The sequence below is a fragment of the Nelumbo lutea genome, chromosome 1, assembly GCF_056320005.1.
Source record: "Nelumbo lutea isolate HS-2025 chromosome 1, American lotus-T2T, whole genome shotgun sequence".
Taxonomy (NCBI): Eukaryota; Viridiplantae; Streptophyta; class Magnoliopsida; order Proteales; family Nelumbonaceae; genus Nelumbo; species Nelumbo lutea.
Window position 1 is genome coordinate 183,435,227 of NC_142684.1, and position 23,978 is coordinate 183,459,204.

At 35.8% G+C, this 23,978-nt stretch overlaps 1 protein-coding gene across 2 annotated transcripts; it reads right to left on the minus strand.

The window, feature by feature from the left end:
- Positions 1-882: 882 nt before the first annotated feature.
- On the minus strand, positions 883-13,544 carry LOC148879699 (putative glucose-6-phosphate 1-epimerase). Of its 2 annotated transcripts, none has more exons than XM_088961327.1 (8): positions 12,150-13,544; positions 11,829-11,903; positions 11,139-11,195; positions 10,751-10,914; positions 4,357-4,491; positions 1,947-2,049; positions 1,619-1,718; positions 883-1,338 (listed from the first exon to the last, which is right to left on the minus strand). In XM_088961327.1, the coding sequence occupies exons 1-8, from the start codon at positions 12,258-12,260 to the stop codon at positions 1,151-1,153; spliced, it is 933 nt and encodes a 310-aa protein (XP_088817453.1). In that variant the 5' UTR covers positions 12,261-13,544; the 3' UTR covers positions 883-1,150. The 2 variants fall into 2 exon arrangements, with proteins under 2 accessions (XP_088817453.1, XP_088817454.1); XM_088961328.1 differs by having other exon boundaries at positions 11,834-11,903; positions 12,150-13,352.
- Between the last annotated feature and the right edge of the window lie 10,434 nt (positions 13,545-23,978).

Here is a 23,978-nt window from a genome sequence, read left to right on the forward strand (position 1 = left end):
TATCAAGATTCTAAAACCATGGATACCGATACTCTTTATTTTATTCAGTTCCTATAATTTCAAGGATAGATACTTTGAACCATTCTTGACAATGCTAGTGTGTAAATAAGAGAAACGAAAAGGGATAGCCTGCAGTTCTAGATGATAAAGGTGTGACTGTGTCATTTGAGTTGTGACTGACATGCAACAGGTTTGGGGAATCCACCATTCAGTCTTCATTAACAAACATATTTTGCTTGTTACAATCATTCAATCTGTAGGATTTTACCTGGATGGTGTACAAGAGTTGTACTGGGGGTTGGAGTTTGTTGCTTTCTCGTCTGCATTCTTTGGTGTTTGAATCTGGCTAATGTTAACGTACTAAGCGAGAGAGGCTCTTCCGAGAGTTCTAGTAGACTACCTCGCAATCTCACAATTTTCTTTCTAAAATGTCTTTGATGTTTAATAAATTTGCAACTATTGATGGAGAATTGTGTTAGTTTCAGATTTAAAAAGAAGTTTAATGTGGCAGCATAAACGATTAAACGGGTCATTTCGTTCTTGTACAATCTCCAACTTGGCTGTTGGAAGTGGAACGCTCGAGCCATCTTTTAGCCTACATTATGCTCAAGGAGACGAGGACTAGTTTACTAGTTCAGGGAAACCGTTTCGTTATCTTGGTGTTGTTTACAACTTTACATTGTATGTTTGAGATTATTTTTTCTATTGGAATCGGCTGTCTTTCGTGGTGTCTGCTATGTTAAAGTAGAAATCTTTCCTTCAACCAAAAGAAAAGGGAAAAAAAAGAACTAAAGATGGAGGACAAAAACTTGTTTTTCTTTCGGATGCATCTGTTTGTTCTGGGTTTCCTTGCTTTTATTTGGATCAGAAAAAGAAAATAACTAAACAGAAGTCCTGAGACAGCCTGCCCCTGCTCTATATTCAATATCTAGTTCCCTCAAAAAACTGGGAGTCGTAATTCTTTTAAACCGCTTCAGTGACATGCATGATTTTTCATTTTTTCACTACGCAGAGAGTTGATTAAAACTCAACTTTAGATCCAATATTACATTAATATATGATACTATGTAACCTCAACGTCTCACTAGATATGCAACAGGCTTATTCGTTCTTGATGGTCTGCTTTCAGCTTCAGAAACCTTTCTGCTGATTAAAGGTGCTCACTGCAGTAGCTTGAAGGAACAACTGAGAGATCCAACCGCCCTGTCCACTCCTCGCCTGGCTTCAAGGTGATGGGCTTCTCGATTGCTGCACCATCAACGCAAAGCATTTGCTTGTACTCCTCGTCGCCAAGATCTACTATGGATTTGGATTTCTTTTCCCATGGGTTCCATACCACTGTAAATGAAACCTTGCGAGGCTTAGAAAAAGAAATGGTGCGGACCAAATATCAACAAGTTAAAATGACCCACCAACTGGACAGTTGGAAATCCCTGGGCCAGGCACCTAGGGCTTTCTGGGGCTAGCATTGATCGCCCCTACAGGCTACAGTAGAGAGATGCAGGTGCAGCAAATGATTGAAGGAGACACCATTATGGAAACTGGTTATCCATCTGGTGTGCCATTATAATACTTACAATTGTTTCTTTTAAATTTTACCAGAGAAAAGATCGCATACCAACATCTGGAAGTCCTTCCTTTTTTATGACAAAAGTCTGCTTCTTCCCATGGTCAAGGACTGCAACTACATTCGGGGAGCTGAGATAAACTCGATCAACCTGCTATCAAAAGATCCTTAGAAAACCAGAGGCCTCGGCTCACGCCATAGTTCAGGTGCATTCAAAACTATTTGATTTGATAGTTGTAACTTAGGTTGATCAGAAACTTTTCAAGTATAGTGCAAGAAAGCTCCCATGTCAACTTGTTTGGGTGAGCAGGGAGGGGGGGGGGGGGGGATGATAGATGCTTTATCACCTTGGAAAAGAACCATCATTTACAAGAATTACCTCAAATTCAAAAGTAATGGCATCTCCTTGTTCTGTAAATCGTTCTCTTTGACAAAGGTTGTCAAGATAGTCGAGTGTTTCTAATCCTTCTATCCTTACTTCACTGTAAATGTACAAATGATTTGCATAATTACAAATGGACAAATAGAAACATACTGGAACCATTCACTATAAAAAGTAGATAATAGAGCATACCAGAGGTTAATATAGAGAAACATTATTTCTTTCCCCCCCCCCCACCCCCCACCCTCTCTCCTCATTGATGAGAGGAGTCTGATTATCCCATCCCCACCCTCTATAAAGCTGTCAGAAAAATAAAAAACGCAAGGCTATATTTGGTTTGAAAGAAAATAAGAGAAACAGAAAGAAAACTGTATTAAATGGAAATATTATAAACTGTAGTTAATTGATTAATTTACAAACACATTGTAAAATAAGTTTTCCTCAGTAGCCAGTATCATTTTTTTTATCAAAAACGAATTCATTAGCAACTTCATTAAATCAGGAAAAGGATGATTACAAAGAAGAAGACAAACACTCTTGTCTTCCAAATACAGCTTGAGCCCTAAAGAAAAAGAAAAGGAAATGAAAACAGTAATTTACAATCTGGTCCAAAACATTGTGTCCCTTTCTACCCCTTGTTTAGCTAATCCATCAGCCAAAGAATTAGCTGATCTTTGAACCCACCTCGTCTTCACTTCCATCTCCCTCACCAGCCACTGAAACTTTTTCCTCTCATTACTGTAACTCCATAGGCTACTATTATCATTATTCAGCCACCCTATTACCACCTCTGAGTCCCCTTCAATTATGAGTTTTCTGATATTCATCTCCTTGGCTTTCTGGATCCCTTCCATGGCTGCATAAATCTCAGCTCTAAAGGAGTCCCCCCACTCCAATTGGGCCTGAGTACAAGGCAGAAATAACTCCATTCTCACCCCTGAAGACACCTCCAGTCCCTAACTGTCCAGGGTTCCCTCTACTACTCCCATCAAAGTTTAGTTTTAAGAATCCAGCAGGTGGGGGGGGGGGGGGGGGTCCAGGGCACACTCACTACTGATTTTCTCTTTGAATAGTTTGCAATTTCACCCCACTTCCCCAGCATGTCATTCACTGTGTAATCTGAAAATAGCACTAAGGATTTCAGCCATTGTACAACCCTCGTACGAATTGTAGCCCTCAGCTCATCAGCCCCCCTCTCAACTTCTGAAAAAATCCTGGATTTTTTTCTTCCCATAGTGACCAACATACTGCAGCCCTCAGTCCCCTCCACATAATCTTTCCTCTTTTCACTCTCCACCTGAAAAAAGAAAGGGAGAATAGACTTTGCATGTCTGGTGGGGGTTTCCAGCTACACCCAAAGAGAGAAAAAGCTCACTCCCAAACAGACTTTGCAAATTGGCAAGACACCAACAAGTGGAAACTAGTTTCCCCCTCCGCTTTGCAGAGAACACACCAATGAGGTGACAAGCAAGTATTGGGCCTCTTCTTTTGGAGCAAATCATCCGTGTTAATTCTTTCCAGATAGACTTCCCAACAAAAACTACCAACCTTGGGAGGAATTGGTCTGCACCAAACCTCCTTAATCGGGAAAGGGGGGTAACAGGATTAGTGGACTGGCTTAAAACTCTAAATAAGCACAAGAAAAAGAGCCAATTGGGGTAGGGGTTCAGATTCTAGAGTCCACCTTTGAAGGGTCTAAGAAGACATTATCAAGAAGATTGAGGAGGATCGAAATACTGTCGAGGTCTAAGTCCCTCACAGCCCTTCTCAGACCCAAGTTTCACCCAGGCCCAGAATTGGAAGAGGAAAGGGTGATGAAAGAAGAAACTGGCTCATTCTTAAAGTCCAAAAGAGTATACAAGGAAGGAAACTGATCTTTTAAAGGTACAATCCCCATCCAAACCTGTGGGTGGTAATAAACAATGTGGTAATCTTTCAAAAACATGTGGTAATAAACAATGAATATTGTTTTTTATAAGCAATAAACAATGAATATTGTTAATCTTTCAAAAACAACTTTCTCATCTAAGAATGGGTATTTGCATTCTAAAATTGAATACTTTCTAATGCTAAATGGTTGGATTTAAGGCTGAATTGAATTAAGTTGCTGATACCATGGTCATCATTAAAAAAGAGGCAATCAACAAGTTCTGTTCTGAAAATTTATATTAGCTTCTATGTTTACAAATTTCTGTTCTGGTAACTGGAAATAATTGATCCAGGATGCTGCAGTTGCACTTTTCACTGATCCTTGGTACATTAAATCAGGTTCAAAATTCAAATGAAAAGGTCTAGAAAAAAAAACCCATTTATTATTGTGTCATGTATTCATGTCAATATCAGACAATAAATATGAATTTGGAATTGAAAGAGCAATATAATGTTTGTCACAGAGAATACATAATACCTTATATCAGAAACAGAGAAATATGTATGATAAGCGAATGAGAAACTAAATGGCTTGCCATTGATGTTCCTGATCCGTGATATCATGGTGAGATCACCATCTGCTGTAAGAGACACCCTAAGACGAAACTCGAAACTGAAAAAAACAATCCAGTATCATCCATTATGCTCAGAAAAAAAAATCACATCTTGACATACAAAGAGAAGATTCAGCTACAAACTCAAGTAAACATGTAAATAGATACTATATCTGCAAGCACACATTTCAGTGAGCAAGACCAACATAGGTGGGTTCCACCTAAGGTATCATTTACTACAAAGGATTTAGGTGGTTGCATGGTATGATGGAGGTTCCCAAATCTTTCACTTGTTGGTCATATTTATATACTCGTGGATTTCACATATAGCTTGTATACTAGTGGAGAGGGGCTTGTGCTAAGCATAGCCAAAAGACTCTAAATTGGTACCTTATTTATTTAAAACTAATCAAAGTATGTGGTATGTTTTTGTAAAAAAAAAAATTGTGAATTTACAAATACATTTTTTGAAGGAAAAATGTTTCTAAAACTCAAAATATATATATTTTTAAAAAAGGAAAAATGTTTCTAAAACTCAAAATATATATATTTTTAAAAAAGGAAAAATCTATATAATATAAATTCGTTTCTAATGATAATTGATTTAAAGTGACACATGCATTCATTCGAAGGACCACACTGAGAAAGGAGTATTACCAAAGTCAAACTTGATGCTATTCACTTGGGAAATTTAAGGTAAATTTGACTTGTGCAAGGTGCAAGGAAAACAAAGAAAGGGAAATCACTAATGCATAATTGGCATTTGCAATCTTTTTGATCTTACAACTTTCAGGTAGCCAAAGAGAAGAGGAAGAGTTTTGTGGAGGTGTTAGTGCTGCTTTGGTGTGGACTGTGGGAGGAATGAAATGCTAGGATCTTTAATGACAAGGAAAGGGATCAAACATGTGTGTTAGAAAGTATCTTATGTAGGGCTATAAGTTGGGTAAAATCCTTGGATCTGTTCTCCTACACTTTTGATGACATAAGGAGAAATTGGGAACAACTAGCTAAAAGTTCCACAGTCAGAAGCAAGCTGGTGGTGGATTGGAAGTCTCCTGATGCAAGTGTCACTAAACTAAATTTTGATGGCAGTGGTTTGGGCAACCCGGGGCCATCTGGAATAGGGGGAGTCTTTAGAAATGACTAGGGTCAGATTGTAGCTCTATTTTCTGGTCCTATAGGGTTGGGAGACTCGGTAAATGCAGAACTCCAAGCTGTGTTTCAAGGAGCAGAATATGCAAGAGAGTTGGCAGTGGAGCATTTAATGATTGGAGGTGATTCCAAATTGGTTGTTGGATAGCTAAAAGAACCAGACACGGCAGCCTGGCCGTACAGGGGGACTTTGAGAAGATTTAAGTGGCTGACTTCAAATCTTTCAGTCACAGTTCAATGGGAGAGAAGATCGGCAAATGGGCCTGCAGACCTCCTAGCTAAACAAGGAGTACAAAGGAATCAACTCTTTTGGGCTCAGTTGTAAGCTTTATGATGTAGTTTGGAGGCTGCACCTCGTGCCTCTTAGTAGGGAATTGTATGATGTATACTTAGTTCTTTAATTAATAAAATTTTCATTATCATTATCTATCAAAGAAAAAAATGGCATTTGGCTAGTAACACAACCAAGAAATTATACTTCCATCTGTAAAGACAAGACACCATTCCTTTCAGCCATGTTTCATATAGCCAACATAAAGCAGGAAATAACAATAGACCAAAATTAGCTAATAAGAGAGTCATCTTAAAGTAACTCAAGCCAGCATACGACTCCTGCTATGAAGGAGAAATTCAAGCTATGAAACTCCTGTATGCTTGCCCGTTAAAAGAGATATCACTCTGTTTTTCCTATAATTGCTTATGGGGAGAAAATCCTATCATTAAACACCCTCTGATTCCACATGATCCAGCATATAACCACAGGAACCAACTTCCAAAGAATCAGTCCTCTTTTACTAAAAGCCTTACACCTCCAAGATGCAATGAGAGTCTCAAGATCTTTTGGAAGAACCATGTTCACACCAAATAATTTAAGTGCATCCAAATAAACAATATTGGCAATGTAAGGAGCATAATAAAACAAAATTGGTTTCACAATTCACTAAGAATAATTCTATAGATGATTGTATAACTGAAAAGTGTTGGATATCCAAGAATAAATTTATCCAATTATAAACCTGACAACCTCATCTCAACAGAACCAAGAGAGGTATTTACACTTAGAAAAAAAACCGTTACATATAATTGAAGTGAACAAATTGGGCCAAATAGAAAAACATAATTTCACCAATTTCTAACAACAGGCAGGACTTTATTCTTTTCTATTTTTTTCCTAAATTACATCAAATTAGATATAATCTATCAAACATACTAAAATTTGTAAAAACAAAATGTGGTTTTATTCAATCAATAATGACTTAGTTAATATCTCATGCAGCCACACTTGAATCCATGCTATGCATCTTGGATGATATACATATAATTTAAAATCTCAAGAAAGATTTTATCAATATATTCTTTGGTGCCAACTGTGAATTTCCTTTGCAAGAATCGGCACCCATGTTGATCCTTTGCCATGAGATAAATTCTATCCATGACCTCATCCACAGAATTATATTTCTGAGATGGTAACTTCAGATTATCATGTCTCAGACCTACAGTGTCAAGGGATGAACCATGGGAATTCTGACCATCTAGTTAAAACGATGCTGCATTTAGAATGGATGGTTGTAATTGGAAATGACCATCAAAGAGTAATCTCCCATTAGAGTTACCATAGTTTAGTGATTCATTCCCTACATCAGAGCAAGGCTTGATAGTTCTGATTGTGTTCAACCAAGGCTTGATAGGACTCAATGAATTAAGTCCCCTTGGGATTGCAGCACCATTCCAAAATGGACCTTGACTACCTTGTTCAAGTTGAAGGGAAATCGGGATCTCAAAATATGGTCGCCTTGGCTCCCTAGTAAATGACCCAAAGGGACTTTCACAAAGAGGAATTTACAGCTCTGTTGATTTTCAATAGCCACCACACCACCAAGATCCAGCACCTGCAACGATCTTAAGTTTCTACCCTATTTCTTCGATTATTTATCAAATTGATTTTGAATTTGGATTTATTATCAGATATCTGATTATTTATCAAATTGATTTTGAACTTAGGTCTTGCACGTACTAGTGTGATGTAGGACAGGAAGGAGAAGAATGGTGCTAGGGTGTATATGGTGGGTAAAGAAGGGAATTAAAGATCTGAATATGATAGAAAAATATTCAGATCAAGAGAAAGAGAAGAAAGACTGCACTGCACCTTTAAGCTATGCTTGGTTTGAAGGAAAAGGTAGGGAAAGGAAGAGAAACACAGGAAAACCTATACAAGGTTTGTAAAGATTTTCCTACATTTCCCTTCCTTTCCCCACTTTTTCCTTCAAACCAAACACAGCCTTAGAAGAAAAGGAGAAAAAGAAGAAAGAGGAGATACTTGGAGCATGTTCCTACAACCACAATTCACTAAAACATAACTTTTGTTCATCAAAACAACTCTTAAATCTCAAGCACATTTAACCCTGTATAGACTCTACGTAATGATGACCTGGACCTTTCTTTACAAACTCCAATTTGGGCTAGGAAACTAACCAAAAACAACTTCTAATTGCTTTAGAACCAAGGCAAATCCATAGGTAACCTATTATCAACACTCAAATAAGAAGTGCAATTCCTAAAACAACTCTAAATATCCATTGCCCGTTCTACTAAAACTAAAGAAATAAAAAATGAAAAAAAAAAAACATTTTCAAAATTGATATAAAGAAATAGAAAAACCCAAATCCCGCCATATACTAACAACCCTAACAAATATACAGCCATAGCTCTCTCAAAACATGTAGCATTTAAAAGAAACTGATATCATTTAATGGGTAACTCAATAACCTATCTGATAACACCAAAATCAGAAGTTTTGCATCTTTAAAAATAGGTTGGAAGAGAAGTAAAAAGTGATGCAAACTTTTCAAATTTCTAAAACATCTACAGTCTATAGTAACACTTTGAACTAGTTTGGCCTTAACCCTATAAGAAGGTTAACTTTATTCATAAGATACTAACAAACTAAAAAATAAATTGTAAAATACTCAAGTTGACCAGAATCCCAAACACCTAAAGTTACAATTGTCAGTAGTGAAAGAATAAGAAGAAGATTTATTTCCCCATGGATCTTTTTCCTTGTTTTCGTGTTTAAATCAAGGAACCAGTTCTACATTACTCTAATAGAAAGACACTAAATTTGAATAACTATTAAAGGTTTTTATTGAACAAAAAGTAACAATTGATGGATTTTTGACCAAGTTCTAGTCCCTTTGACAAAGGCCTATGAATACAGTTAGATAATTCCTAAACAGTTGCATATTGAAAGTGGAAGGAATAGAAACTATCTTCACCGTGTAATTGTTTACAGTATTCTGGTAAGATATCCTAATTAGAGAAACCCTTAGTGACCAAGTTATATAAAACGAAATGGACTCTAAATAAGTGAGTAAAAAAGGAAACAAAATCTGAAATTTGAATGACAGCAGGAAACCATGTTTTCTGGCAAATTGTCTACAGTTGATTTTCTTTTGCCAATGAATAGTTCTCTAAGATGATGTTTTGTAGCTAAGGACTTGGGGCTCCTGCAACTTTAATGAATCCCCTCAGGTAAGCTTCTTTAGACACCTATTACCTTATTACATCCTTATCCTCCACTTAATCTATCATTTTCCCAAAATCCATTTCAAAATAATTTTTAGTGCACCTTCTCAGTTTGCTTTTCTGAAGCATTTCCCAACCAAAACACATACTTGAAGGTATATGCACTTCAAGGTTATTATACTGTATCCTGAGTGGAGGAAGATTGACACAGGATGCAAAGGAGCCAGTATTAATTTTCATTTATTTGAGCATCAATTTAAAATCAAAGAGAAAAATTAATTCAGCTCAATCACTCAACTCATGTCCTGAAGAGTCAAAACTTGTCCATTTGACTTGCTTTTGGTGTCATTAGATAGAAAATCATGGTGAGATCACCATCTGCTGTAAGAGACACCCTAAGACAAAACTCGAAACTGAAAAAAAACAATCCAGTATCATCCAATTATGCTCAGAAAAATCGCATTTTGACAAACAAAGAGAAAATTCAGCTACAAACTCAAGTAAACGTGTAAATAAATACTATATCTGCAAGCACACATTTCGGTGAGCAAGACCAACATAGGTGGGTTCCACCTAAGGTATCATTTACTACAAAGGATTTAGGTGGTTGCATGGTATGATAGAGGTTCCCAAATCCTTCACTTATTGGTCATATTTATGTACTTGTGGAGTTCACTTCACATAGCCTGTATATTACTCCATGAGACCTTGTTTCCAAGGTGAGCTATCTACTAGAAATTCATGGTTAAGTACCAAGCAGTGATGCATGGACATGGGAATCAGAACCCAATGCCTATCCGGGAGTCCAACTCAGCAAAAAAAAAAGAAGAACAAAGACTTGTGAACAGGTCTGCATAAAATTATAAACGTCCATATTTTAAAGGCCTATATTTGCCACTTAATTATGATTTCTTCAAATAATGGCATTCATTATGTATATTAGCTATTCATTTATGTTAAATAAGAAAACAGATAAAGGAAAGTTCTATGTTGAATTGTCCATCAAGAATCCATGATATGTTAGAATTGGACACATATCTGAAATGGACATTTCATCCACTCAGGAGAGTCCATGCAACACTGGTACCAAGTGTTACCTTGGTATGTGGCAATGGTGCCAAGTATTCAAGTACCAACAAGTGTCTCACATGTCAACCTTCAGAAATAATGGACATGGTAAAGATCAATAAATTATATAATATAACCAATATAATATATAAAGAATAACAAAGTTAAAAAAATTGAAAAATCACTTGGTACCTCATGGGCTTTTGCCCATTCCATGATACTTTGTTTAAGTGCCAGAACTTAGCTTTAGCTTGGAACATCAGCACATTATAAAAAGTGTCATATCAAGGAACTTGTATATCTAGAGCAGGTAATGGACATGTATTATTGGAAACTGGTCAGCTTCATTACTAATGGTTGAGAAATACAATCTCAACCAGGAAAACCAAGCAGGTTAGTCCTCAGCTTGGATAGTAGGCAATTGCCAAGCTGAAGCTAATGGGGCAACAGATTGGCAAGTCAGGAATTACTGTTCTATATGCAGAAAAAGAAATTTTCTATAATAGATGATTTTATAACTCCAGGTATCATTTTTTTTATGCCAAAAGAAATTTTCTATAATAGATGATTTGATACCTATGAGGCCAGCACTTGAGATCTTCTTCAGATGGTTTGAGTATCAAGTCAATAGAAGATTTGCCTTTGGAATCATTGAAGTGTAATGGTGAAGGGTTATCATCAAATGCCCAAATCTTGTTTCTTGCAAATCCATGTTGTTCCAGTGATCCACAGTTTCCAAACTTGACAATGAAATGCAATATGTCAGTTGGAAATGATTGACTTAGGGGGTGTTCGGCAATGTGAATGGTTTTATTTTCTAAAACAAAAACAACATCCATATCAGCAAAAATGTGCTGTTTTTGCTGACATGGAAGTCATCTTTGGTTTAGAAAACAAAACCACTCACATTGTCAATCGCCCCCTTAATGTATGCTTTAATATCCATGAGCTTGGCTGGAATTACCTGTGGAAAACAAATAGGTATTCCTCCTCGCATTGCTTTTGGTGGCTTAAAGATTGCCTACATTAATTTAAAGAACAAGAACCAAATTAGGCATATATTCATATTCCAACAGCTCAAGAAAATGCATATGAATCGTCTTAGTAGGAAACAAATTTCAGTGGCACACATTGCTTTTCATTCTCAAAATTTAAATTGTTTTGGGCTTAATGACCATTCATTGGCATTTCCTACTAATATACATCCAGATAAATCGTCAATGTTAGTAAAGTCAGGTGATTAAGTGTTACGATTTAACCTTCAATTAACAAGAACAATTGCCTTGCTTCTGCAAAAGACACAGATGTATATTCTGCATCCATTAACATACCAGCCATGCAAATGCCCACTGACTAATTAATAGGCTGTCAATACTGCCTGACCTTCCTGGGATTGGGAACCATAAAAATTAGATAATCCACTCACCCATTATGAAGGTTATTTATCTCCAACTGTCAATCGGTGTGTTGATTTTGTAAGTAAACTCTAGGACTTGATAAAACCATTAATTTACCACAAAAAATTATTAGCTGTAGAAACACAACAGAGCTGCTCAGAAGCTCTGATAAGAGAGATCTGACCACTTTATTTAAATATTGAACAAAACATTGAAGCACAAAGATCTACCATGATACAAGGAGAATAAAAAGTAACCTTACTACTTGTGAAAAGGAGTTCTTCACCGCGATCATTCTTCCATGAAACGACCTGTCCTCCATGCAAGCTAACCTGGATTGGTAAAGGAGAAAAATTGAGAGATAAACAAGAATCCTTTTCAGGAAAAAGAAAAGGCATAGAAAAGGTAAGAAAATTCTAGAATCTAACGAATTGCCTATACAAAACATTTATTTGAAATTTTGAATGGCAACCAAAAAGTTCAAAAATGAAGTTCGGATTAAATACTTAAATTCAAGTTCTAAGCCAATTTGGAAATTCGACCACCAAACAATGCGAGGAGGAAGTAGATGATCTAACCCGAGCAGAAGCCCCTCGTGGGGAACGAAGCACGACCTGATCGATTCCATTCCAGTCCTTGGTAACTTCAATCGCTGCTTTCTGATCCCAGACTGCTGCTGAATGACCCATCTCAGAAATAGAAATAGGACATGAAAAACAAGACAAACACAGGACTCCTATCAAACAAGAATTTGAACAGAAGTCCCAGAAAGACAAAGGAGAGGAAAGCTAATTAATTAAGAAACCTATAGTCACTGAGACAGTTGAGATTCTGAACTTTCCCCCAACACCTTTCTTGTGACAAATCTATTATCTCGTGAATGAAAACTGAAAGAAATCTACCAACGTGACACCCTTATCTTCTCCGGTAAATTATCTTATTGCCACAATTGGAATTAAAAAGATAATTTATCCAACAGAAGAAACTTGCTCCTCAGAATAACTAGCCAAAATGTAACAAATAGAGACAAAGAATAGAACGTTCAGAGTCCAAAACACAGATTCATTGGAAACCTGAAATGTACAAATTCCTCACAAAACCGTCGTCACATTTGGAATTTTGCATCACACGAATACACCCCAATTCAGGAAGCAGTGGATCCTAACTCTCACGGAACTTCCCCGAATCAAAACCACCTACACTCTCTCTATCAACGGAAGATAATCGGATACACAAAAAACAGAGCCTAAATCCTAATAAATTAATAAATATATAATCACACCTATCTAAAGCATCAATCACCACAATCCAAGTCCTATACCACTACCCAAAAGTTGATTTCTGATCAAAACCACTTGCAGAAATCTTAAGACAGGAGTTACGGATCGATAGCCCAAACTTTCTCAAGTTGCTAAAAATACCCAGTTTTCCCAATAAAACCCGGTTGGAGGGAGAAACTGTAAAGAAGAGGAAAGATCCCAAGATAAATGAAAAAGAATAAAAACCAAAGCCAAAGAAATACGTGGCAAATAAAGAAGGGTCACGAGCAGCTTTCGCAGAAACATTCGAGCGCATTCAAAGCAAAGAAATGATAAAAGTCGGTATAGGGAACAAAGTGTCAAGCATGAAAATGGGAAATTGATTAAATTAAAAATGGAGGGAAAACGGTATACTCTCTCTCTCTCTCTCTCTCTCGCTCTGTCACTCACTCGTAGTTGTATGTAGTTGCAGTTGCAGAGATCAAGGACATGTATTCATGGAGAAATGTGAAGTAGTGGTGCGCTGTATAAACGGTCAATGTTCCCAAAAAAAAAGGTTTTTTTTTTTAATTTTAATTTAACATATATTTGTAATTTGTAAATCAATTAAAAATTTAAAATTGAATGGAAGGAAAATCAGAAGAAAATTAATTATGACTAAAAAGCTTTTAAGAAGTGATTACAGAGGTAGCTTTATTATAACGACTTCTTGATATTGAGATGTTTTCACTTCCCAAATCCCACTGCTTTTAAGCAGTAGCAGATCCTCTGTGTGTGTCGTGTGTGTATGGCACTATGGCGTGGCGTCTTACGCTTATTGGGTTGGGCCTGCGCCTGGGCCTGTTTGGCGGAAAATTAGAGGAGCAGACAGTTAACCTTACCACCATTGATTTTACGCACACCACTCACCCTAATCCTTATATTACGACACTGCTGCATTTGCATGAACCATGAAATCGTGTATGTTAGTAGCCACTTCCACGTGGCACGTGTTAGAACTAAGTTAATAGTGTTAGAGATAGAGAACGCGCCCTCCGGTGTAAGGCTGTCAACGGATTCCAAAATTTCAATATCTAATTTTGACTTCAAATCCGATTTCTTTTTTTTTTTTTTTTTTTCCCAAAGCCTAACTTCTTGGCCCGTATCCATCGATGATTGATACATATCATATTAGTGACCCTTCATTACAACTTTCCGGGTTACAAGCCTTAAACTAATATTATTATATTATAGTATAATTATACAAAATAAATTTATTATTTTATATTTATATACATTTTAAACACATTAAACCGGATCCGGATGTGAATTAAATCCGAATCACATAACCCACACAACCCAATATAACGGATTCGAACCGAAAGGTTTGGTAATCGAGTCTCGGATGCTAAAAGTTGGCGAGGAAGAAAAGAACAAGTAACACTCTTTCTTTTACCAGCGCATATTAATGGTTCATCCTCGTGAACCGCTAAAATACGCTATATGAAGACTGGAAGGAGGACTCGGACTCCCCAGTCCCACTCCCACTTGGGGGAACCTTTGGAATTTGAGAAATGAAAAGGTAATGCCGGTATTTGGATTACTTTTATGTTTTTCCGCTGTTGGGTCATGGGCCATGGCTGGTCCAAGTCCAATTAGACCACCGTTTCTCATTTCTCGTGGGAGAAAAATTAGAGTTGGGATAAGTGAAAGTTGTTGAGGATTCAGGGGTTGCCACCTGTGTGTTAGGTGGGTACACGTGGACATTCAAACTGGTAGAAGAAAGAAGGAGCTGAGAATCGAGAAACTACTCCAATTCATGTCCGAGTCAGCTCGGTCCGATACTCCAATTCCAAACCGACCACCGATCAGAATATGGACGTCTTGGCATTCACAGACGGCTGCGCAGATTTCAATGTTGTCGGCGATGGAGGACTACAATACTCCACGTTCCCTACACCAAAATTACTGATTGTAGTTATCAATTATATGGGGTGAGGATATACAAAAAGGGGAGGCAAACTGAGCTGGGTGCACGTGATGTAGGGAGCAATTCGGGCAAGGGACTTGACACGGATTATAGACAAAATCATGAGTGAAGATGCCGGTGTTGTGTATATATGGAATCAATCTCATATGAATGCGTTTGTTTTTGTGTAAATACAGATCAATGTAAAATTTCATTCCTGACCCGTATTTTCGGATGAAGTGTAAGTTTTACGTACATCAATTTTAAATTCTATGTACGGTTAAGTTTTACATGTAAGTATAATATCAGTTTTATCGATGTATTATTTATTTTGATAATCATGCTTTTAAAACTTCCAACGGTTCACATATTTTAAACCAATTGCATGAATTTGACTCTAGCCCAAGTTTAACCCTAATGCAAATAGACCTATAAACAGTATTGGAAAATTCAAATACGAATATTTGGCATAATCAAATTGAATTTAGATAATTTGAATAAAATATTCTGTCAAATTAGAATATACATTGATTTGATCTGATATCTAATTGAATAATAATTTCTTCAATTGACAATGGTATGACAAGGGCATAGAGGTAAATTTGATTAGAGTTTAGGGCCTATTCGTTTGCTTTAAAGTCTAACATCTTAAAGTGCAATAATTACATTAAGAGGTATATTGGTATTAGTGAACTTTCCTTTCCTTTGAACTCTAAATACTGAGAATATTGTTCTGAATTCTCAAAATTATCAAATATCCATTTTGACTCCATATATTAGAGTTTTTGTTTGTCTTTTTTGGGGGTATCATTGGAAAACAAAAAATTCTATGATTACACTTTAAGAGATAAGGGATAAGAGGAAATAAACAACTATTTTTCTCTTAAAGTTAAAAGATTCATCTTAAGATATAAGAATTAAGAGGAAACGAACAAGCCCTTAGACTCCAACCCAGTTCAACCTTTGACTTAATCATCCCATTTGAAAATTTCCAAAACCTTGCCTTTCTACCCTCTCATCTTTCTCTTTGGAAATTTTCAAAACCCTAAGTCCCTAACCCTTCATTGCCACCGAGCTCAAGCAAACACCCCTACTACCGCTAGTGGTCCAACACCAATCACCACCTCACCAGACACCACCGTCGCACTACTATGCTCTATCAGTTTCTCTCAATCAGTGGACAATCGTTCGCTAGTTTACTAGTTCGCCAACACCCAACTCAAGCAAAATAACCTCCATCACTAAAACACCTATTCTGTCATCAGGATGCTTGTCAAACTGTAGGTATGGGGTTTTTAATCTGAAGCTCTGGTGCAAAGAGGGGATTCTTTCCACTTCCCCTTTCTCAAGTAATCCAAAACTCAAAAGCCTAATCCAACAGTCATATGCCTCTCTTCTTTTTTCTTTGAGTAAGAAAGATCTATTTTTGGGCTTTGTTTCATAGGAATTAGGAAGCTTGAAAATGCTTCCATCCTCAACAATCAATGGAGTTTGCTTGTTGTTTTCGCTATTAGATAGGGTAGGAATAATAGTAAAAAATAGTTAATTGAATCAAATCAAATTCATTTCAAAAAGTCAAATTAATTGGTTGAATTCAAATGGAATCAAATATTCAACTTAATAATCTAAATCGAATTGGTTGACCTTTACTATGAAGAACCTATAGTTGCGACTTGCACAGGTTTGATTATGCATGCCCATGTTTGGACATGTAAATGACCAACTTATCTATTGGGTCATAAAGGCCAAGTGACCATTTTTTATACTATATTATTTTATTCTTAGGGATAATTACTTAAACTTTTCCTATGTCTTTTTGACAAATAAATATTTTTTAGTAAATGCATCCTTCTTTGTTAATCATCTTGTAACAAATATAATGAAATTATGACTATGCCCTTGTTATGAATGTGCTCAATGAACATTGTTGTTCTCTCTTCAAATTGCCTTACTATGGCATTTCTACTAGCAGGGGAGGTTTGGAAGGAGTACAAATACAAATATTTAGAATGCAAAACCTTGTATTTTATATTATTTTATATGTATTTGTAATGTACATACTTGTTTTTGTACTCTTTCAAAACTGAGCCTAAAGAGAAAACAAAAGAGATGAAGGGGTAAAAACTTGAAAATATTACACATTACTTTCAATCAAGACAATTGATGCAAGGGGTGTGTTTGCATATTTATTTGAAACATGAAAGTAGTTTATTTAGAAGTTTAGGCTATGCTTGGTTCATTGCTCTAGGCCTCATTCTTTTAATTCTTGTTCATTCTAGGCAAGAATGGATAAGAAATAAGAATGAATAACATTAGAGTGTTTGGTTACAAAATTCTTGCCATGGGCCACAATCGTTTTAGAATGAAAAATCAGCCCCATAGCACAAAAATTGAGTAGCATGCAGCATGAAAAATAATCATGCCCCATCTTGCTCATTTTTATTCTTTGAGGAAACTCTGCCTACAAAACTGCTGCCATAGATGTTTACTTTTGCAAAAGCACATTTATAAAATTACTTTTATACGAAAGCACTTTTACAAAAACACTTTTATAAAAGTAAATTTATGAAAAATACTTTTACATTAAAGTACTTTTATAAAAGTACTTTTACTAAAACACTTTTATAAAAGCACTTTTACGAAAGTACTTTTATGAAAGAACTTTTACGAGAGTTCTTTTATAAAAATACTTTTACAAAACATCTATGCCAATTGGTAAACATTGACGGTTGATCATCCACTGGTAAACATTTTACCTATTTTTACTCATTCTTGTCCATTTTAGAATTTCATCTTGGGTAAGAATGAGAAAGAATGAGAATTGAACCAAATATGGCCTTATATTCCACAAATTTTCTCTTTTTTTTTTTTCTAAATGTAAATTTTCACATTGTTTTTTAGTGCATTTTCTTTTTAGTGAACATAAAGTGAGGCTTTTATTGATGTCTATTTGGGAGGGCCCCACATGAAAGCCTAAAAACCATGTTTGGTGAAAATCCAGATAACCCAAATAGGTTGTCAGTTTGTCATTTGAAGGGTTGTCCACTTCAATTTATTTGAATAGTTCTATTTGGAATGATTCAAAGATCAAAGCATCCTGAACCACCTTAATTGAGTGCTCGCTTGGGAGGGTTTAAGCACAAGAGCTTCTAGCTTCCTAAGGTGGACCCCACATGAAGAGTATAAACTACATTTGGTGAAATATCCAGGGATCCTTAATTGGCTGTTAGTCAGTCATGTGAATGGCTGTCCACTTCAGCCTCTTTAAATAGTTTATTTGGAGTGCTTAAAGTGGCTGAACTAGTTTAACTGAATCTTCAACTTAGCCCTCTCAAACAAGATTTGAATTTGACATCCCACTTGCTAATATTTTCTTAAAATATCCTTATGGTTTAGCTAATTGACCAACTCTAACCTTATTGTTTACATATTGTCTTAAAGTACTCCCAAGTTTTCTGACAATTGACATTATCGTTAAATAGTAATGCTAAAAAAACATAATGTTGAATTTTTCTTCCACGGTTCCTCAAATTTTCAAAATAAAACCCATCTGATGAAAATTTTCAAGCCAGTGCAACCACTTAACCTTAGCGCATTCCCATTTTCCGATGACTTTTTTTTGACTCATGGGTCTAAATGATCAGAAGGGTTCAAATCCCACAAATCACAGAGGCTAAATCTTCACCCAAAAAAGTGAGTTTTCAGTTGATGTCTCTGTTTTTCTTACCAGGTCTCTAATTCTCTTTTATTTCTTTTTTCTCTCTCTCTCTCTTCTGGATGAAGAAGTACAAGCAAAAATAGAGGGGGAGTTGCAGAGGGAAAGAGATGAAAACAATGCCGCTACTGGAGTTGTAGTGGCGACCACGTATGTGTATGAGGTTAAACAAAGAAGATCAAAAAATAGAGGGGAGAGGAGGTGGTCGGATGCCAATTGAGATGGAATGAATGAGAAAGGATGGCAGAGAGGAGAGAGATGTGATGGCGATTCAATGGTCGAATTGTTGTTGTTACAGTAGCAATTTCACAAGGAAGAGAAGGAAGATGAAAACTGTGAATGAAGAAATAAAATAAAAAATAAGAGAGAGAGAGAGAGATCGAAGCATGCTACCATTGTTTAAAATTTGTCTCGTTCACCTCCTGTTCCACTACTCCATTGATGGAGAAGAGCCCCATCGCATCAAAGGCAGAAGCTGTCGAAACTGAAGATAGTAGTTGACAACCTTTGGACAACTCCTTGAAGTCAACAATTAAGGCATCTAAATGATATGGACGTCAAAGATTCAGTTGGGTGACCTCAAGCGTTGGAATAGAAACATGAGTTGCAAGAGTCAAGGTTTTAAAAGGCTAAAGGCGGAGGCAAAGCGGTTGGGTGTTAAAGAGGCGAGGCATAAGCCTCGAGGTGGTTTGAGGCGTAAGCCTCAAATTAAAAACTTAAAAATTATGAAAAAATAAATAATTGAAGTTTTATATAATTATTTGTCACTTAATGTATCAATGGTTAAAAAATTTCTGATCGTTTTATATAATTATATAAGTAATCTTTTCAAGATTACTTGTATGAACTACGAATTAAATATTTTTGAGATTGTTCAATAATTGTTGATTGTTCAAATCTTTTCGAAAGTTTCAAACAAATCTTGAAATGAATTGACTCATTTCCATGGCTGACATGATAAAACTTCATTGATGGTTGTGACAAGAGCTGTTCATGGAACATGACAAAACAAATCCAAATTCAATATATATCATGAGTTTACAACAACATGGCAACATGTATCCAAGCATCTCATTAGTTATCAGTTATCACAACACTTACTATTTGAAAGTGAAACTAAAAGAAAGTTGCATGCCGGTACCTTTGATTCTTTGACCTCCCACAAATATGCCGCCCCACCTAGCTGATAGTTTGAGACAATAAGAAAAGGAAAAAAAGTGAAAAGGAGGAGGAGGAGGACTTGTATGCAGTCGCACGACTTGATTTCATCCAATATTCTTGTTTTCTTGAATCTTGAGTTCAGCTTGAGAAATGAGTTTGGTCTTCTTGAATTCGATTGAAAAATGAAAATAGAGAAATTAGATTTTGGTCGCTAGAAACCCTACATTTTGGTGTTTTTACTTTTTCTTTTACTTTTTTCCAAAATTACCCATGCTAAAATCCAATTTTCCCCACCCAAAACCCCTTTAACTTAAGGCTATCGCCTCATGTAAATTGAGGCGAAAGGCCAAAGGACTACACCTCACTAAAACTAAGGCTTACGCCCCTTGCTCTAAGACTGAGGCTACTGAGGCTAGGCGAAATTTGGTTGCCTCGCCTTGAGGCATACACTTCTCGCCTCGCCTCAGTCGCCTTTTAAAACCATGGTAATAGTAATAATCATAATAACAAAAACAAGACTTGAAAATAGTTTTTCAAGTATAATAAAAATGATTTAGACTATTGGATTCTATCTCTCTCTCTCTCTATGGTGTTGCGTCTTGACAACCACCGGCATTCCTTGGTGGCTCTGCTTGGACCACCAATTGAATGACAATGCCATTTTTCTCTAATTTTGGAGAAAGGGTATTACTGTCATTTTCTAAAAATATAAAAGTCACGTGGTATGGCATGTGAACAAATTGTGATGGAACCCTAACATACGGGAGTAATTAATCAATTGTTAGAAAACTTAAGGGTACTTTAAGACAATGTGTAAATAGTAAGGGTAGAGTTAGTCAATTAGCTAAAACATAAGGGTAGTTTAAGAAATTTTCCCTTTTTATTTATTGACATCAATCCCATCCATAACAATTAAAGGTTACTGGGCTAAATAATAATAATAATAACAATAATAATAATAATAATAATAATAATAATAATAATAATAATAATAGTTAGGGGTGAGCATTTGGTATTTTCGGCTCAAAATTGAACCCAAAAAAGCGAAATTCTAAAAACCAATTTAGTTATATGATAACCAAATCGAAACCAAAATATTTTTGCTTTGTGGTGAATTGGAGCCTAGAGCCTCAAGCCTGGAGTTGGAGGAAGATGCATTGATGTAGCGGCAGCAGAACTTGGAGCTTGAAGCAAGCCAGTCTGTGTTCTATCAAAAACAGAGAAGAAGAAGAAGAAGAAGAAGAAGAAGAAGAAGAAGAAGAAGAAGAAGAACAGAGTCAACACTCGATGACAGTTGGGACTCTAGACTTCTGTTGTAAGGCTGTAAGGCCTATAACTGGTGCCTGGTAGTGAAGATGAAGAACCGAAGAAGAAGAAGAAGAACAATTCAGCACTGGAAGACCGAAAGAGTGCAGCAGAAGTCGGAAGTCTGCCTTAGTGCAGACTACAGAGTGCCTGGGGCTGGGACTGGGAGGATTCTCGACTCTGGAGTCTGGTCTCTGCCTCTGCTCTAGACTTTTGGAGTCTGGAATTGAAACTCTAGAGGCGCCAAAGTGTAGCGGACTGTGCACTGTGGAACAGATGACGAACAGTAGAAGGATCCATAGGAAGACGAAGAGTTTTCATGTTTTGAGTATTTTCCACTTTTCGTGTGTAATACAAAATTAGTCAAACTTTTACTTTTTTGCTCATTATGATTATGGAGTGGAAATTGGAATTGGATGTTCGTGTTCGATCTTCGATGTATAAAGTATAATTATTAATTAATTAATTAATTAATTATTAATATAGAATTATAAATTATAATATAAAATAATATTAAAAATATAATTATAACTAAATCAGTTTTTTTGGTTAACCTACTTAACAAATATGTTAATCAAAACCAAAACCCAAAATATACAAAAATTGAATAGCAAAACCAAACCCGACCGAAAAACCAATTAGGCCAAACCGATGAAACCAAAACCAAAATTTCGGTTCGGTTTTTCGGTTTTAATCGAATTATGCTCACCCCTAATAATAGTTAGAAAACACTTATTGAAAGCAGTAAGGCATGCACTATCCATTATCCTTTTGGCTTTTGCTCCTCTTCCTTAAGCAAGTTACAATTTTGTACAACTTTTGTTTATTTTCATTTCCAACTAGATTCATCCGCAGTTACCACTTCAACCAAAACCAAACCGATCGATTCGGATTTGATTCGATAATTAAAAAAACCGAAGGTACTAATTTGGTTTCGATTAATCAAAAAAAAAAACAGACGGTTAACTGAACCAACCGGTATACATATATTTATATATATTTTATGTATAATATGAATTATATTATATATTTTTTATGTTTCTATACATTATAAATTAATCAATATGCATTATATATAAATATGTATTTATAATATGTAATATATTATTTATTATTTAAAATATAATATCTATATATATTTCTAGTGTTTTATTATATATTTATATATTTTTCTATAATATATCATAAATAATAAAAAGCCAAAAAACTGATAAATTAAACCAATGATTAACTGAACCGGTCAACTGGTTAACCCACGGTTTGATTAAATTGCATCCCTCTTCTTGTGTTTGATCGATTTGATAAAAAGTAAGAATAGAAAAAAGTTAGAAGAATAAATTCTCAAGGTATATTGTGAATTTCAATCAAATCAAACATAACCTTAGTTATCTTTGTGCAAAATACAAGAAATGAAAAGGAAAAAGAAGCAAAGATGTTAACATGCTTTAAAGAAATGAGAACAACTGAGAAGATCGGCTGAGAAAAGTCTGATTATTATGTGACACATATTTTCATCTTTCATTTGTGAATCGTTTTTTCTACTTCGTATTTGGTTTAAACTACTCGAGCTTTGATGGCTAAGAAACAAAGGGAATGTTTTTGTCGATGTGGATGTCAATGTTTTAATATAAAACAAAACCATTATCGTACGTGTCAGCAAAAATAATACATTTTTGTTCTGACGTAACCAGTTATTTTTGTCACATTTAGGAAAGAAATGAAAAAAACAGGAAGCAGCATTGCAAACAATTAATTTTTCTTTGATTTTAAATTTTATTTCTGAGGTTGGAGCCCAAAAGAGGAGAAAAAGCTACACATGCAACATCGGTCAGATCAGTCATTCATTCATAGGCCATAGTTTAATGATAATTAAATAATATTATTTATTCATCACATATCTTAAAATATAAATTCAAAACAATAATAATAAAATAAAAATTAGAGGAAAAGTCATATATAGAGAGAGTGAGAGAAACCAACTTGGGTTAAACTGAGATTAGCATGTATTTTCAGGATGGAGCAAAATTTATTTACATCCATTCATCCAAGTATCTGATGAAGCGTGATCTGGAAGTTCTTAGTTGGAAGGTAGTTTGGACATCGGTCTTCTTTGCTGGCTGATCGAATTATAAATGAAGGGATGCTCAGAGGACTTGGGGTGGCTTACTCAGTGTGATTGCTCCGATGCTGAAGTCAGTATATCATAGTGCGAGTTGAATGCATGTATGCTAGTGAGCCAGAGAGCAAATAATCGCGACCCGTATTGTTAGGAGTCTGTTCCACACCAAGAGGTGGACTTCGTGATAGCCGATAAGGCTTATCGAGTCCATCTAGTCCAGGCGGGATATGGATAAGTCTTACAGACGTGCGACGTGATCCTGAAGAGCTTGGAGACAGTTGGATAACTTCTAGAAATAGGCTATGCGTCACTTCGGCAAGTTGGGCCATCACAAGCTACACAGACCTCGGTTTTGGCCGAAGTACCTAGGGTACTCGAGGTGACTTGGTCTGCTAAGGTGATAGGAAGTGCCGAGTTAATGTCCAATCAACTAGTTGTGTCCACGTGTCTGCTCATTAGTAGGTCGGGCCAAATCACCACTCTCTTAAAGCCACTTTAATATTCAAAAAATTCCAACAAAACATCAAAGCACAACCTTCTCAACTGAAAAAGTGAAAGTAGTACATTTTATGATGGAGTGAAAATTTTTACATAGACATTAACACATGGGAACAATGGTGGAAGTCAGTAGATCTCCTTCTCCTTCCTCTTCTTTGGTTTCCTCTTATATTTTAAACAAGTAAAAATCTATGACACGAGAAAGAACTTTCACCATTCAAAGCACCCGTGAATTATGATGAATACCATCAGATTAATCAATCATCACTTTTTATGATACCAGTTGATTGGTAAGTTTTTCCTTACAATATGGATTTGCTTTTAAAAACAAAAATAATTATCAAATCAGCAAAATTATATTATTTTTGTTGATGTGATAATTATTACTTTTTATTTCAAAAG

Coding starts and splice junctions, on each gene's coding strand:
- LOC148879699 (XM_088961327.1), bottom strand. CDS start 12,260: ATGGGTCATTCAGCAGCAGTCTGGGATCAGAAAGCAGCGATTGAAGTT. Junction 2,050..4,356: donor TTCTCTGTTTCTGATATAAG/GTATTATGTATT, acceptor GTACATTTACAG/TGAAGTAAGGATAGAAGGAT. Junction 1,719..1,946: donor CCATTACTTTTGAATTTGAG/GTAATTCTTGTA, acceptor TTTTGATAGCAG/GTTGATCGAGTTTATCTCAG.